The 15,023-nt window shown below is 42.2% G+C and overlaps 1 protein-coding gene across 2 annotated transcripts in view; it reads left to right on the top strand.

The window, feature by feature from the left end:
- Nucleotides 1-15,023, top strand: part of Wdr37 (WD repeat domain 37) — a 54,657-nt gene that overhangs the window by 26,174 nt on the left and 13,460 nt on the right. For both annotated transcript variants that reach the window (XM_032885283.1, XM_032885284.1), the window contains exons 9-11: nucleotides 784-860; nucleotides 6,464-6,704; nucleotides 7,970-8,111. In XM_032885283.1, the coding sequence (XP_032741174.1) occupies nucleotides 784-860; nucleotides 6,464-6,704; nucleotides 7,970-8,111 (460 nt within the window). The remainder of the gene's footprint in view (nucleotides 1-783; nucleotides 861-6,463; nucleotides 6,705-7,969; nucleotides 8,112-15,023) is intronic.

Below are 15,023 nucleotides of genomic sequence, written 5' to 3'. Positions count from 1 at the left end.
CCAGTGGGCATTTGGATGTGTTTGGATATCAACCAAAGGCTTAGAAAGGAGAGGTGAAACCAAGTGATATCTAAAAAAGGAAATAATAGGAACTTTGAGACAGCTAAAGGAGAAAAGAAAATTAGACTGCAATTCTTACATAGTGTTGACTGAAGAGAAATTGGCAAGTCAGGATGCTCACTCGGCCATCACACATGCTCTTTCAGTGCATGGTAACTTCTTTAGGTAAGTTCTGCAGCAGTGAAGGGAGTGGTGAGGAGTGAGAGCAACCACTCTGGAGAGGAAGGGTCTTCAGTGCCCTGTGTGGTTGTCCTTTGTCTTTCATTCCTAGTCAAAGCATTTCCTTGCAAACTCCTGCTTCAGGAATAGGAAAGCAACACAAACATGAATAAATGATGCTTATTGTAAAGTCCTACTAATAATGAATGGATGAAAGTATCATTCACTGTCCCGGAAACATGTCAGACTCCGTTCTAGTCATAAGTGTAATGCAATAGAATATTTATTACATAGATTAAAATATCTAAATATTTTTTAATCTTCAAAAATTTTCTCAAATGAAAGGGGATTGTTTTCTTTAGTATTAGGAATAATAATCCTAATTTAATACATGTATTCTATTAATAGCCTTGTACAGAAATCACTGTTTAAGTAAAGTATGTTTGTTTCACCAAATGTTCAGAAAGTTAGAAATGCATGGTTGATGTTTGGCCACAAGTGTAAGAAGCACTTACTTTATGCATGGTGTGCCCTGTGGATAATCTTCCCCATTTGTCTCTTTAGCTTCTGGAGATCAGACTGCTCATATTTGGAGATACGTGGTACAGCTTCCGACACCTCAGCCTGTTGCTGACACTAGTGTAAGCATGCTTAGTTACTCTTGACAGTTTTCCGTTGGTCTATTCATGTAGGACTGGATGTTTTCAAATTTTAGAATAAGCTGATGGTATCTGGTGTGGTTGAATGTGGCTTAACTGACTTATGTTTTAAAAGATTAGTGTAGCTGTGAACTGTGAATTTAATCAGCCACCTTAGTAGACAGATGGGGTAAAGGAAACAGAACATTGGGTGAGAAGGAGGAAGGCTGTCAGAGTGCAGGGATCTCTAGACATGAGGAAATGGAACGGCCCGGCTATAAAAGCGCCTTCCTTTGGACAGAGGAACAAGGATCCGAGAGTGATTTAGTGATAAGAGATAGTCACTCCCATGTCATAGTCCTGGGGCTGGCTCATCCTCATTTTGAAAGAACTGGCTTCTTGGTTTTCATCCTCCCTGCCTTTCTGTTTTATTTTCCTCTTTCTCTCCTCCCTTTTTCTTTTTAAGAGACATGGTTTCATTGTAGCCCAACCCAAGCTGACCTTGACTTTGCATTCTTCCCCAGCCTCCTTAGAGCTGGGATTATAAGCCTGTGCCAGTCTATTTGGCCTCTCTCTGGTTTGGGGAGGAGGTAGGAAGCCACAGCAGGGGTGGGTGGGGCTGCCCAGCTAGCTGTCACTGGTGAAGACGCTACCTCAGTGGATCTGAAAGGTAAGGAATGGAGCCTAAGAGCATTGATGTTGAGACTTAACTCTAATGGATTTTGCTTTGCTGGACTTGGGGTATGTTTGGAACCCACTGTCCTCCCATTCTTTTCTTTGGCTCTCTTTTGAAATAGAATTACCTGTCCTGAACTTCTTCGATGTTGTATTTTATATAAATATGACTTGTTTGTTTTCTGTGGTCTGTAGCTAGATTTGAATTTCCCTGGGTGTGAAGTGTATCTTGATTCTCATGCAGACTTCCCAGTCTGAATGGTATTTTGTTAGGAATGTACATTTGACTTCAGTATTAATGCTCGAATGAGTTGATGTTTTGGGATAGAATAAATATATTTTTCAGTGTAAAAAAGCTCTATAATTTGGAGGCACAGGGTTAGAATGTTATGGATGGTGTCTTAGGGTTTGTATTGCTATGAAGCGATACCATGACCAAGGCAACTTTTATAAAGGCAAACACTTAACTGGGGCTGGCTCACAGGTGCAGAGGTTTAGTCCACTGCCAACATCTCAGAATGCATGGTGGCAGCATGCAGGTGGACACGATGCTGGGGAAGGAGCTGAGAATTCTACATCTTGATCCACAGGCAGCAGGAAGTGAACTGGCTTCAGCCTCTAAGACCTCAAAGCCCACCTCCACAGTGACACACTTCCTCCAACAAGGCCACATCCTAATAGTGCCCTCCTTGTAGGCCAAGCATTCATACACATGAGTCTATGGGCTAACCATTCGTATTCAAACCACAATTGGGTGTTTGTGTCACCCCAAAATTTGTATGCTAATGTGGCTATAATTGGAGGCAATATCTTTAAGAAAGTAGTTCAGGTTAATGAGACCATAGAATGGGGTCTTGGTCTGATGACATTAGTGCTCTTAAGACATCAGAGACTCTGCTTTCTTACTTCCCCATTCTGTGAAAGGCAGCTGTTTGCCTGGCAGGAAAGACCTTTCATCAGAAAGCAAGGTCTGCTCTCCAAAATTAACCTATGCCATTTCACCTTCTACAACCTGAGGATTCAGGTTTTTTTGGGCCTTTTTTATGTGGTCTCCAGTGGAACAGGTGCTTAATACTACACATGGCCCAAACCATATATATACATGGTCTTAACTCTCAAATCCTTCCCTCTGTGTGTTGCTTGTCTGAGGAGCTGAGGAGTTAACTCCATTCGAGGTCTGTCTGTCTGCCTGCCTGCCTGCCTGTCTTTTTATTTTTATTTTTTGTTCTCTAGGTAAAAGCCTATTGTGCTCACTATTGTAGTCAGGAGTCCAGCAGTTAACACACCTATCATGAAGTTTGGAATTCTCTATGACACACTCTTTATCTCTGCTCTGTTTCTAGCCACTTCATGAAATCTTAAGGGTTTAGTTGTTCAGTCTTTTCTGTGCATTGGGAAACAGTTATATAGCATCCAAAAGAGATACCCACTGAGTTTTCCTACGGGTCACCATTGGACATAGTTACCTAGGAAGTATAAGACAGAGACAAGACCATGTGTCAGATTCAATATTCTTTGTTGAAGCCGTGTTGGGATCCTAGCCAAAGAGATCCTTGTCCACAGAGCTGTCCAGAACTGTGCAGCAGTACAGGCACGGGGTGTAAGAGTTCTCAGGTGCAGGTGTGGGAGCTGAGGAGCCCCATGACAAAGACCGGGGTGGGGGGTGGGGGGGAGGCTTCTGAACAGTGCGATCAACAGCAGAGCTGGAAGGCATCCAGAAACAGAGCCCTAGGGTTGCTGCAGCAGAAGTTCCCATCAGGCATTTCCAGTGATTGTAGCAGCCCTTCCTGTCTTGATATGTTTATATGCTGGGAGTCATTATTCTCTTGACCGGCACAACCTGGGAATGAAGTGCTCATCGCATGCAGAAGGGAGCTGGTTTTGCAGACCTTTAACCTTTTCACAGTTTTTAGACTGTCCATATTAGCCAGTTAAATCTAATCTAGTGGCATCCCACTGTGGCTCCCTTTCATAATTTGTCAGGAGTTGTCTTTCTAGAATAATGGATATGTTGATACATACGTAAGTGGCTCCTTTTTGCTTCTGAGATGGAGTTCTTTCTTTGCCTTTCTGTTGTTTGCTTTTAAAAGAGCCTCAGTGTTTAACTCTGGGTGGCCTTGAACTTAGGGTGACCCTGCCTTAGCCTCCAAAGTGCAGGGATTATAGGCAGGAGTTATTGCATTCTTGGACTAGAGGTCTGCTCTGGTTTCCCTTTGTAAACCTTTCTGGGGTTAGTCTGTACTCCTTCTGCACTCTAACCCATACTGAACGTGGCTACGCTTAAAGCCGTATAGCTATCACCTTCTTTCCTTTCCTGGGCTCTACCTGTTTTCCCCAAGCTCTCCTTCCTTCTCCTGCCACTCATGTGTGGCTTCCGTGAAGAGTTACACTAGTCTTAGCAGATGTTAGCACAGTCTAGTAATTAATTCCTTGTCATTAGAGTTCTGTTCCTCTTGTTGATGATGTTCTGCAGTGCTTCCCTGTGTCCTTAGAACAGTTCTTATAACACCAGCACACGTTTGTCCCAGAGCTATTAGCTCACTGACTTCCCTACCCACACCATCACCTTCAGCAGTGCCTGTGAAAATTCACTTTTCCCCCGAGTCCCACTCTGTCTAGTTTAGTGTCCCCCAACTGCTGACATCAGTGTTGCCTTCATGGCTGCTCCTCCAGCAGACACTGAAGCTGCTTTTGGAGACTCTAACACACCCTTTCCTCCTGTTCTTCCTTCCCTTACATCTTATTGGGTGGCTCTCTGATGTTCTGTAACCGTGAGTGTGCTGCTCAACTGTTGCTTTCTTATACTAGTCCTAGTTGGTCTCATCCGGCATCTATGGCTTTAGCACCAGCTATTGCTGTGGGTCTCAAAATTTGTATACTGACTTTCCTTTCAACTCCAGACCTCAGGTAACTAATCCCTACTTGGTTTGGATGTTCTGTATTTGCTACTGGGTTCTGGATGTTCCCCAACTGCTGCTTTTTTCCTGTTGCTCATTTCAGCTATGCTATCACCAGTCTACTCAGGAGTTTGGACCATAGACCTTTAAATTTTCAAAGTGTACGTGTGCGCGCATGCGTGTGTGTACGTGTGTGTTTTCCATGTGGATATCACCTTCATTACCATATCCACATCTAGACTTCTCTTTCCACTAGTTATATTTTCCCTGGTTCTTCCCATAGCTGGTGACTTTAGCATCAAATTTATGTTCCCACAGTCTGTAGACTAGAAGTCTAAGAGCAAGGTAGCAGAAGGATTGGTTTATTCTAAGGCCTCTGTCCTTGCCTCGCAGGTTGTCACCTTGTCACTGTGCCTTGCATGACCTTTCCTTGTGTCTCTATTGTAATGTTTAGTGCAGTACATCAGTCATGGTAGACTGGATCCTACACTCAGCCTAACTTTAATCGCCTCTTAAGGGCCTTTTTCTACTGGGGTCACATTCTGAGGTCTTGGAGATGGGACTTGGGCATGTGAGTGTGGGTGGCACAGCAGCCTCCTCTCGTTTTCCTGAGTTTAACTCAGGTGACATGTCTCTGCTCAGAGTGATGATTTTCTACCACGTACAGAGTAGAGCAGAGTCCTTTCCATGGCCCACCAGGCTTTCCGTATCACCTGCTACGTGGCTTCTCAGCCTGTCTCTGTGTCCCTGCACACACTAGCAAGCCCAGTTATGTAGCAGAGAAAAGTCTTTATACTAGTTTTTCTCCCTGGAAGGATATTCCTTCACTGTCTGTATACCTTTCTCGTTTGTTCTCCAGAATTGGACTCAGTTGTTGTTAGTCTCTCTTCAGTAATTTTGTGTAAGACAGCAGTCCTTCAGCTGCCTATGTCTTCCGCTCCCTTTCTTATTTTCTTCAACATATTCACTCCCACCTGATTGTGTATGCAGTGCATTCCGTACCACGTGAGTGCAGAAGACATGGACGACATACTTCCTTGTGTATTTTGTTCAGGAGATATATGCTCAGACTAGTATGTATACACACATGACATTCATTTTTTTATTAAAATTTTTTTTTATTGTATGTATGTGTGAGTACACTGTAGCTGTCTTCAGACACACCAGAAGAGGGCATCAGATCCCATTGCAGATGGTTGTAAACCACCATGTGGTTGCTGGGAATTGAACTTAGGACCTTGGCAAGAGCAATCACTGAGCCGTCTCTCCAGCCCATGAAGTTCATTCTTATATTAGCCACTGTGTGTATGCTTTGTGGGTGTGTGTCGTACCTCTCTCCTCTAAGGACAGGAACTTTGCCAATTGTATTTATGCCAGCATTTTTATCATTTACAGTAAGCATCATCTTAGGTATGACGGATGTCCTCTGTCTTCTCTGCTGTATAAACAGCATGACAGTTTAATCAATATTTATTGAACGAATAAACATTTTCTTGAAGAGATGGACTATAGACTGGCTGTTACATTTTTGTGTTATCTGGTTTTTAACAAAAGATTTAATTGATACAGGAAAATTAAGTGATCTCTCATTGTTAAAACAATGGAATTATAAGTTATTATAACTTAGAAGTCTTTTAAGTATTTTAAACAGGCTCCTAAGAATCAAAATGCATTTTGTATTATGATATATTGACTTTTAATGTATTTTTTAAATTTCTTACTGGGTTTTTTATTAAGTGGTAAAAATGGAAAATGTTAAAAATTGCTTATTTGCTGTTTTATTGATTAGTGAAAATGAACTTTAATTCTTTTGGTGCCATAGTGGCTTTAGCATTTTTCAGGATATTATAGCTCTGATTTTTATAGTTAAGACTTAACATTGAGAAAACGTTCCTTAAGCACCAGTTACATGTCAGATGCTATGCTTACATTGACCCTAATGGTGACTAAATCTAGAAAGGTAATATGGTGTAGCCTTTTCAGAAAAAAACTAAAGATTCCTACAAAGTCTTTTTTTCTGATTTTTACCCTTAGCAACAGATTTCTGGTGAAGATGAAATAGAGTGCTCTGATAAAGATGAGCCTGACCTTGATGGAGACGTGTCCAGTGACTGCCCTACTGTCCGCATCCCACTGACATCTCTCAAAAGCCATCAGGGCGTGGTTATTGCTGCTGACTGGCTGGTTGGTGGGAAACAAGTGGTGACAGCCTCATGGGACAGAACTGCCAACCTGTATGATGTGGAGACATCTGAGCTTGTTCATTCTCTGACAGGTATCTTGCAGTAAACATCTGAAATTCTTCCTGGTTGGGCTGTTTTTATGTCGAACTTATAAATTACTTCCAGGCCAGCACTCTCTTAGTTTTAATGCTCTTGACTCTTTGGTTGTCATCCTGGAGACCCTTTCTGATTGATTAATAGAACTCTTTGTAGCTAATTGCATCTTATCTTCAGGAGGTTAACTGTAGCATGTGGTATTTTAACATTTGAAATATGGTCATATTGGTATTCTGTTTCTCTTTGACACCCCCAACCCCACCCCACCCCACCCCACCCCCTGCCACCTCTCTTAAATAAACTTAAACAACAGGCAGGAGTCTATTACCTCAGTGTTTCCTCGTCAGCCGTTCTGTGTCTGTGGCGGCTGCCCCTCAGCTGTGGGTGTCTCCTTGGTCGAAGTGAAGGTACAGCTTGGGCAGGGTCTCTGGGACTGGAGTTCTTCCATGCTCACTGGCTCCTGGGAAAACCCATTCAGTTTCTTGTACCCAAGTGTGGTACTTGGTATTCTGTTCTCTTTGATAAGCCTCCCACCCTTTAAGTAAACGTAAATAACAGGAGACTATTAACTCAATGTTTCCTTGTCAGCCTTTTTATGCCTGTGGTGGCTGCTCCTCAGCTGTGGGTGTCTCCTTGTAGTGGTCAGTTAGGGTCTCGTCTGAGCATCCAGGAGTCTGAGGAAAGGCCCCTTCCCATATGCAGGGTGCTGGCTTGTAGGCCAGCAGGACATGCCTCATTTGCCCTGGATTCTCTAGTTTCTGGGTGGACTTTGGTCTTTTCAGTGGTTTAGACCAGGCCTTTCTTTTGATTAACAGAGAGTTGACTGATTTAGGGACCTTAGTTACATGTGATATTTCCTTTGGTCTAGTGTATATTCTATTTATAGACAGATATATTTACAGGTTTTGCCCGAATGCAAGACAGGGTGTTCCAATGGCCTATAAAAATGGCACCATTAGCAGTTATTCTTGTTGCAGCCGGCCTGTTAATTTGTCTGAGCTTCTAGCTGTTACGACTAGAAATTGAGTTATGATTTATCTAGTTCCCTACTCTTTTATGTAGATAGCGAAGAGACTTGAGGCATCTGAAGAGATAGCCTTCCACACCACTTACGTAACTCCTCAAGGTTTACTTTTCCATTCGATATTAGTGGTGCCTGTAAAGATGGTGGACATTTTTGATTCTTATGTTTTTAAAAAGCTTCACTGTCATTGTGTGTCTGCAGGTGGATGACCTTGTATCTTGTTGTATTTGGTTGTAGGGCATGACCAGGAGTTAACACATTGTTGCACTCACCCCACCCAGCGGCTCGTGGTGACCTCCTCCCGTGACACAACTTTCCGTCTCTGGGATTTCAGGGACCCTTCCATCCACTCTGTGAATGTTTTCCAAGGACACACGGAGTGAGTTACAGTTCTTTAGAGATCTTAACTATCTATGAAGAAAGTTTTGTAGGTTGCCATTGAAACTTTAATCTTAATTTCTACTGTTTGAAATTTATCTCCTTTTCACAATGATCACTCTGTCTCTAAACATTTTGGTATGTGGTTCCAAAGACGTAGAAGAAGACTATAAAAGAAGGCTCTGGTGGTCTTTCAAGAAATTGAATGGGATTGAATCTGGCAGGGGCTGGGAGTGGGTGGCTCAGTGAGGGAAAAATCAACAAGTACTCCAGGCATGGTTAGTGGGAGCATAATCCTTGTTATCTGTTAAGGGGCCCAATTTAAGCTCTTCACAGCTTACTCACAAATTATGGTAATTTGTCTTTACAATTAATCGATTGGCAAATTAGTTGATTTAGACTAGCAAATAGAGTATTGGGTGTGATAATGGCATTGACATACCCATGTGTCATTATACTTTGTTCTCAGATGTTCCCCTTTCCTTATCTGGCTCCCTTACTTCTCCAGTTTGCCTCCTTACGCTTTCCTCTTACATACTCCAACACTCTCTATTTCCCACCTCCGTTATGATCTACTTTCCAGCCCCTCTCATGGCTCCCAACACAGACATGGATACACTGAGTGAGAGGAGGTTTCTATACCTGTGTATACGCACACAAGCGTACATGTCATCAGTCTAGTATGTGTCCCTCTCATTCCTGTCAAGCAAGTTAAGCACAAGGCTACCTTAACAGTTCTTTCACAAACGTATATTCTTTGGTCTTTTCAATAAACAAGGAGACTGTTTGTCAGCTCCTCATGACACAGTTAAGGGAATGTCTGCCAGGTCCCTCTCTGGAAAGTTATTCTTCCAGTTTAGAGGTGCTAAAATGACACTTTTTGAGATATGTGGCTATCTTTTTCCCAGCAGCTTTTATCACATGAGTCTAACATTGATGATGAGTGCCAACTTAGTACCAGAGTGTTGTGCTGGGGTCAGGTTTCTCATTCTGCCATTCACTCCCAATGGCCAGCCCTCACCCTTTGAGAATAAACACAAATTTCTGGATATGCTTGTCATTTTGATAGTCATTGTCCTTCATTGTCATTTTAATTTTGGCTCTTGATGCCATGAACCTTCTACTTGGCCGAGGTCCGTAGCCATTGCTGTCCTTTTCCTATGGTGAGATGATGCCCTAGGCTGGAAAATAGCACTGGTATCTCACTCAGTTGGTTCTGTTTACTTGTACTGGAGCAAGCAAAATCTATCAGAGATTTGAGTTGGGTCAAGAAGAGAGTTTTGTTTTCAGAGAGTAAGACAGCTTTACTTGGTAGGGTAGAGCAGATGGGGATCACCGGGAAGGGACACTGGCTAGCTTGTCTTTAACCACGCTTCAAGGACTGAATAGAAGTTGTGGGGAGCTGATGAAGGCTGGAGCCTTGTGTCCAGATAAAGGTACAGACAGCCACGGCTCTGTAGTCCTTGGTGTGCCTGTCCAGATGCAGTCAGAAGTCACAGACTGGATCTGAGGTTGCCAGGTCTTGGCAGGTATCATCTTCATTCCAGAGAAGTAAGCCAGAGAGGCCAGGAGGCAGCCTGGCTTCAGTGAGCTTTAATTCTAGGGGTGCTCTACATTACTCTTTCTGCTGTCCTCAGCTTGCCACATGGTGCTGTTTACAGACTTAAAATCCACACTCTGGTTATTTAAAATATTTTTATTTGTGTTTCATGCTTTGAGAGGAGAATATGTTTACATTATTGGTAACTGATGGAGATGCATGTTACTGCTTTTAGGTCTTGCTATTACATGAAATAGAAGTTGTTTTAGCAACATGAGGAACATTACTGATTGTGACACCCCCCCCACCCCCCTTTGTGAGGCAAGGTCTTACAATGTGGCTGTTGTTGTCCTGGAACTCACTGTATAGACTAGATTAACCTTGAACTCATAGATCCTCCTGCACTGGTTAAAGGCATGTGCTACCACATCTGGCCTAAGGAGCATTCATTCATTCATTTATTCATTCATTTTTTATAACCTTTTATCTATTCTTTGTGAGTTTTACATCATGCACCCCAATCCCACTTGTCTCTCCATTCCTTCATATTTGCCCTCTACCCTTGTAACACCCCCCCCAATAAAAGGACCCAAAACAAAACAGAAATGAGATCTTGTCATGAAAGCTGTAATGTGACCCACAGTATACCTTTTTGTCCACATACCTGTACACGGCAATGAGTAATTGTTCTGGTTTGAGGCCTCTGGCTTCTGCTACACTATCAATACTGGACCCTCACTAGGACTGCTCTCAGATACCCTGTTGTTGCCCTGTGTCATGGAGGTCCGGCAGCTTTGCATCTGCACACTGACTTCTTGACACTGTTCAGTTGTTTATAGATGAGGTAAGTGTTGTGGTGCTCAACTCAAAGCCCTGCGTCTGGGCCTGGGTTCGCTGAGTTGGTCTCCTGCACCCGGACCACCAGGGCGAGCTCTCCAGCCCTGCCTTGGGCTGGCTCACCCAGTGCTGCAGCCGGCAGGGGCAGGGGCAGGGGTAGGGGCAGGGGTAGGGGCAGCTCTTGAGTCCTTATTTTTAATAAAGGCTATTTCACAGGTTTGTTGGCCCCCCACCCCCAACTCCAGGTGCACACCTTGAGACAGGATCTCTTTACATAGCTTTGAGTGTCCTGGAACTCACTTTGTAAATTAGACTAAACTTGAGCTCAAAGATCTGCTCGCTTTTGCTGAGTGTGTCTGATTTTTAAAATAGGGACCAAGAGGAGGCGGCTTAGAGTAATTGTCTCTAATTCACACGAGCCTTGTCTCCCCCCCCAGCTTTCCTGAGATGTAGGATATTGTTAGATTGGCTTTAACCACAGGATAAACGTGAATTTTAATGAGAGTAAAATATACGAATCGGTGTTATTCTAACCCAGATTGTTTACGTTTTTCTTTTCTTTCTTGATTAGTCAAGAACTAGCATTGCATTGATGTGTATATCTAAAAAGCATCCAAATGGTTTTTCTTTGATACTAATTTCCTTGCTCTGTCAAAAAGGACACATTTAAAAATTTTAAGGCCTGTCTGGATTGGCGGGAGTTGGCTGGATTCTTTTGCTTCTAGACTTTGTGTAGTTGGCTCAGTGGTCAAGAGCATTAGCTGCTCTGTACAGGAGATGGGTCTGATTTCCAGCCCTACAGTCTGGAACGCTAGTCCAGGGGATCCAAAGCACTCTCCTGGCCTCCTCAGAACAACACACACAAGTCCCTATTTAAAAATCAGACACACTCAGCAAAAGTGAGCAGATCTTTGATGGACAGACATACATGCACAAAGGAAAAACACCCATACACATAAAATAAAATTAAAAAACGTAGCCGAGTTAAAGTAGCCGCTGGCCTTTCTCGTGTGGGTTTAGGACTTGGTCAGCAGGTGGAGCTGCAGATATCTTTACTGAACACAGAATATTTCTAGTAATGATCGGTAAGCAGTAAGCTTTTAGAAACACTTCACATTTAGAAGAACAGGAAACAAGACATTTCTTGTGGTTTTATCTGAGGGATCTTCATAGTGACTGTTGCCTTCTGCCTTTGTCATGGATTCCGGAAGCCTGAGCTATACAACCAAATAGCAGGTAATAAATGCATATAGATGTGCATGTGTGATCCATAAAGGGCATACTTTTATTAAAAGCAGACTCCGTTAAGAACGGAAGAATGGCCAGGGACTGCAGTGTGCGTGTGTTCTCGTCAGTCATTTAGTCTGCTGTTCTGAACATGACTTAAGAGAACAGGCCCTGCCTTCCTACTTTACTATTCAGTGGGGTTGCAGAGCTCGGAGGCCCTGCAGGCCTCTTGCAGTGGACTGTAGCACCCTGATGCTCTGTTTGGAGGATCCTCTGAGTGAGTGACGGCAAGGGGCTTTTAGTGCGTTCTTTCTGGAGTCTTTTCCTGAACGCTTACAAGCAGAAGTCACATTCTCAGCCCTTAGGTTTGCTGTTCTTACTGGTGTAGCTCTAAAAGGTGAATATGAGAAGGTTGTTTAGTGAATCTTTGATTAGAGATAGACAGTATTTCTACAGAGGCCATTCTTGCATATTCCCTATTAACACGATAGGCAGCTCTTTTGAAAATGGTATTTTAAGGTATGTTCTTATTTATGGAAATTCACCATAAGTTCTTTATAAAGAACCAATACCTTTAGTGTGGACAATTAACAGCTGTCTAGTTAATCTGGATTTCTGTATATTGATTTTTTTTTTAAAGGCAGTGTAATTATATAAGCATCAAGATTGTTAGCTCAGTTTTGTGATTCAATTTCTCAAGGAATTGAGAGAGGTTTTTTTTCCCTTTTCATTTTCTCTTTCTGTTATCACTCTACTTTTCTGTGGTGTGGGTGCCTTTTTGAAAAACTAGGGCTTAAGATATAATACTTCACTGTAAGATAAAAAAAAAAAAACCTAGCCAAATGGTCCCTTGAGATGTGTACTGTCATTATGTTTGCTGGGTACAGACAGAGCTCTTGATGTCAGCTGTGTTCAAGGCTCTTACTTCTAGCACACGTTTTTGATGTGTTCCATTGATTTTCATCCTGTATTTCTTCATTATAATAGGAAATCTACTGTTGTAGTATTCATTGAATGTAATGGTGCATCTGTTATTGGATCCGTCTTTAGTAGCTCTGTGGATACCAGTTTGTTTACAGAATAATTTTAGGTACTCTATATAGCTTTTTTTTTTTCCTAGTAGCAGGAATGCAAAACTGCATGCCTTGCTTTTGGAAAAATAGATGATTACTTTGAAAAATTTGATATAGGAATTTCAGCTAGTGACTGAAATGATTATTTTCCATGAATTTCTATCTTAAGCTGGCAGAAAAATTCAATGTTTTTCTTCTGAATTGGCCCTTTTATATAATAATGTGGTTTTTACCTGGTAGTGTTAGTAGCCCAAGTATGTACTTCCCAAGCCAGTGTTTCCCCTCTTCACCCAGCACTCTCCTCTTGAGCTGGACTCTACACAGGTCTTGAACTATGTGGATGACGTGCATGTGCAGGGGGCTCTTACCAATATGGAGGTTGTTAGGTTAACTCCAGATGACTATTGATTGCTTACAAATAACCTGAGGCCCCAACTCCAGTCTTCTCAGATTCATCCTCTTGGTACCATTGTCTTGTCTGCATGCGTGGCATTTTTCCTTTCCTCTCCACTCTCCCCCATTCCTCATTCTGAACCTCCTCTTCCCCTCCCTCTCTTTGTTTTGTTTCCCTTACTATGAGAAGGAGTTGACAGTTGAGGCAGTCACTGGTCATTAAACTTTCTCAATGGGTGGCCAATGACTCTAGTTTATACCCGACTGACAGTTTATTTACAAGTGTGAATAAACTTTGGCATTGAGAACAGTCTGAAATTAGCTCAGCGTGGACGAATATTTGAGAACGGAGGGTTTTTTTTTTTTTTTTTTTTTTTTTGACGTTTTCTTATACACAACTGTAACTTTATTTTTAATGTGAGCTTTGGTGATTTCTTCTAAGGAAACTGAAATGCACCTAACAAAACAAAAGAATTATCTTGAAATCATAATGATTATTTTGAGGCTATGAGATTTTCGTGTGCCTTTATTGGAAAGTATCTGGTGGGTGGGAGGTAGTTACTACTAAATGCTTAATTCCAGGTAGACTTGGCAATGTGGAAGAAGCTTTGTCTTATAGCAACAGGATCTTTTTCTTTGCTTTTAAGAAAGACTATTTGGAAAATGACATTTGTATCTAGATGGTAGTCGATTTTAATTAGAACTGTATTTTGTTCTTTGTCCAAGTCAGCATGTGGGAATCACTGGTACAGGCTCGGGAGAAGTGGATGGCTTTCTGTTGTCAAGCTGCCTCATGATGGAGAGTTTAGAGGATGGTACTTGTTTTTTTATTTTAGTTATTATTTGTTTAAATTTTGTTTTGTGTTTTTTTTTTTTTTTTTGAGACAGAGTTTCATGGAGCCTCTCTCTTCCTTAATAACTACACTTAAATCTATGCTAAAATCTTTTTTTTATTTTTAACTCGGGTTAGCATTGAACTGAATGTATCGCTGAGGGTAAGCCTGAACTTCTCTCCCAGGTGAGCACCACAATAGCCTTCCCCTCTCCTGTGTGAGGAGGAAGTAGTTTGGGATCACAGATACCAGTGAGTAATGCTTTCTAGGGACAGTATGACTCCAGAAGTGTGTTCATAAGTAGAAATGGCTGTTTGAGAAATAAAAAGATGTGTAAGATTGCAGTGGCTTCAGAATCACACCTGAGTTCTCCAGGGACTTGGCTCTTCAAAGGCTGTCCATGTGCCAGTCGATGGCCCTCATGTGCACACACTTGTAGCACTGACTGGACTCAGTGCGCTAAAACCACACACATGACATTGGGCAGAAATGGTGATAAGGGTTAGGGAAGGAGTTGGAAGGGAGGACTGGTGCCCAGACTTGATTAAAACACAGTCTTTGTGTGTATGAAATTCTGAAACAGTAAAAATAAACAGATGAACTCAAATCTGCAAATATCTTAAGAACTATAACTTTGAAAATGACTTTCGCTCCTCTATATCATGTTTGAGTAAAGCAAGACAGATGTGGATACCGTGAGGAATCCTGTATGAATTATGTTGTTTCCACATCAAACGGACTGGTGCATTTCGAGGTTGGCATTCTGCTTTGTCTTTTGTTTTGGCTTTTTTGGAAGTCAGTTATGGTTCTTTTGCTAATGTCTGTGGTGATTTGAATAGGAATGGCTACCATAGGCTCATATTTGAATGCTTAGTCATTAGGGAGTGACACTACTTGAGAAGGCTTAGGATGTGTGGTCTTGTTGGCCTGCTCCCTGGGATCCGGATGTTGGAATTGCCTGTTGCTTCTTCAGCACCATGTCTGCTTGTGTGCTGCCCTACTTCCCACCA

This window comes from Rattus rattus, chromosome 14 (genome assembly GCF_011064425.1).
Source record: "Rattus rattus isolate New Zealand chromosome 14, Rrattus_CSIRO_v1, whole genome shotgun sequence".
Lineage (NCBI taxonomy): Eukaryota > Metazoa > Chordata > Mammalia > Rodentia > Muridae > Rattus > Rattus rattus.
Note: the sequence above shows the minus strand (reverse complement) of the source record. Positions and strands in the feature narration are given on the sequence as shown.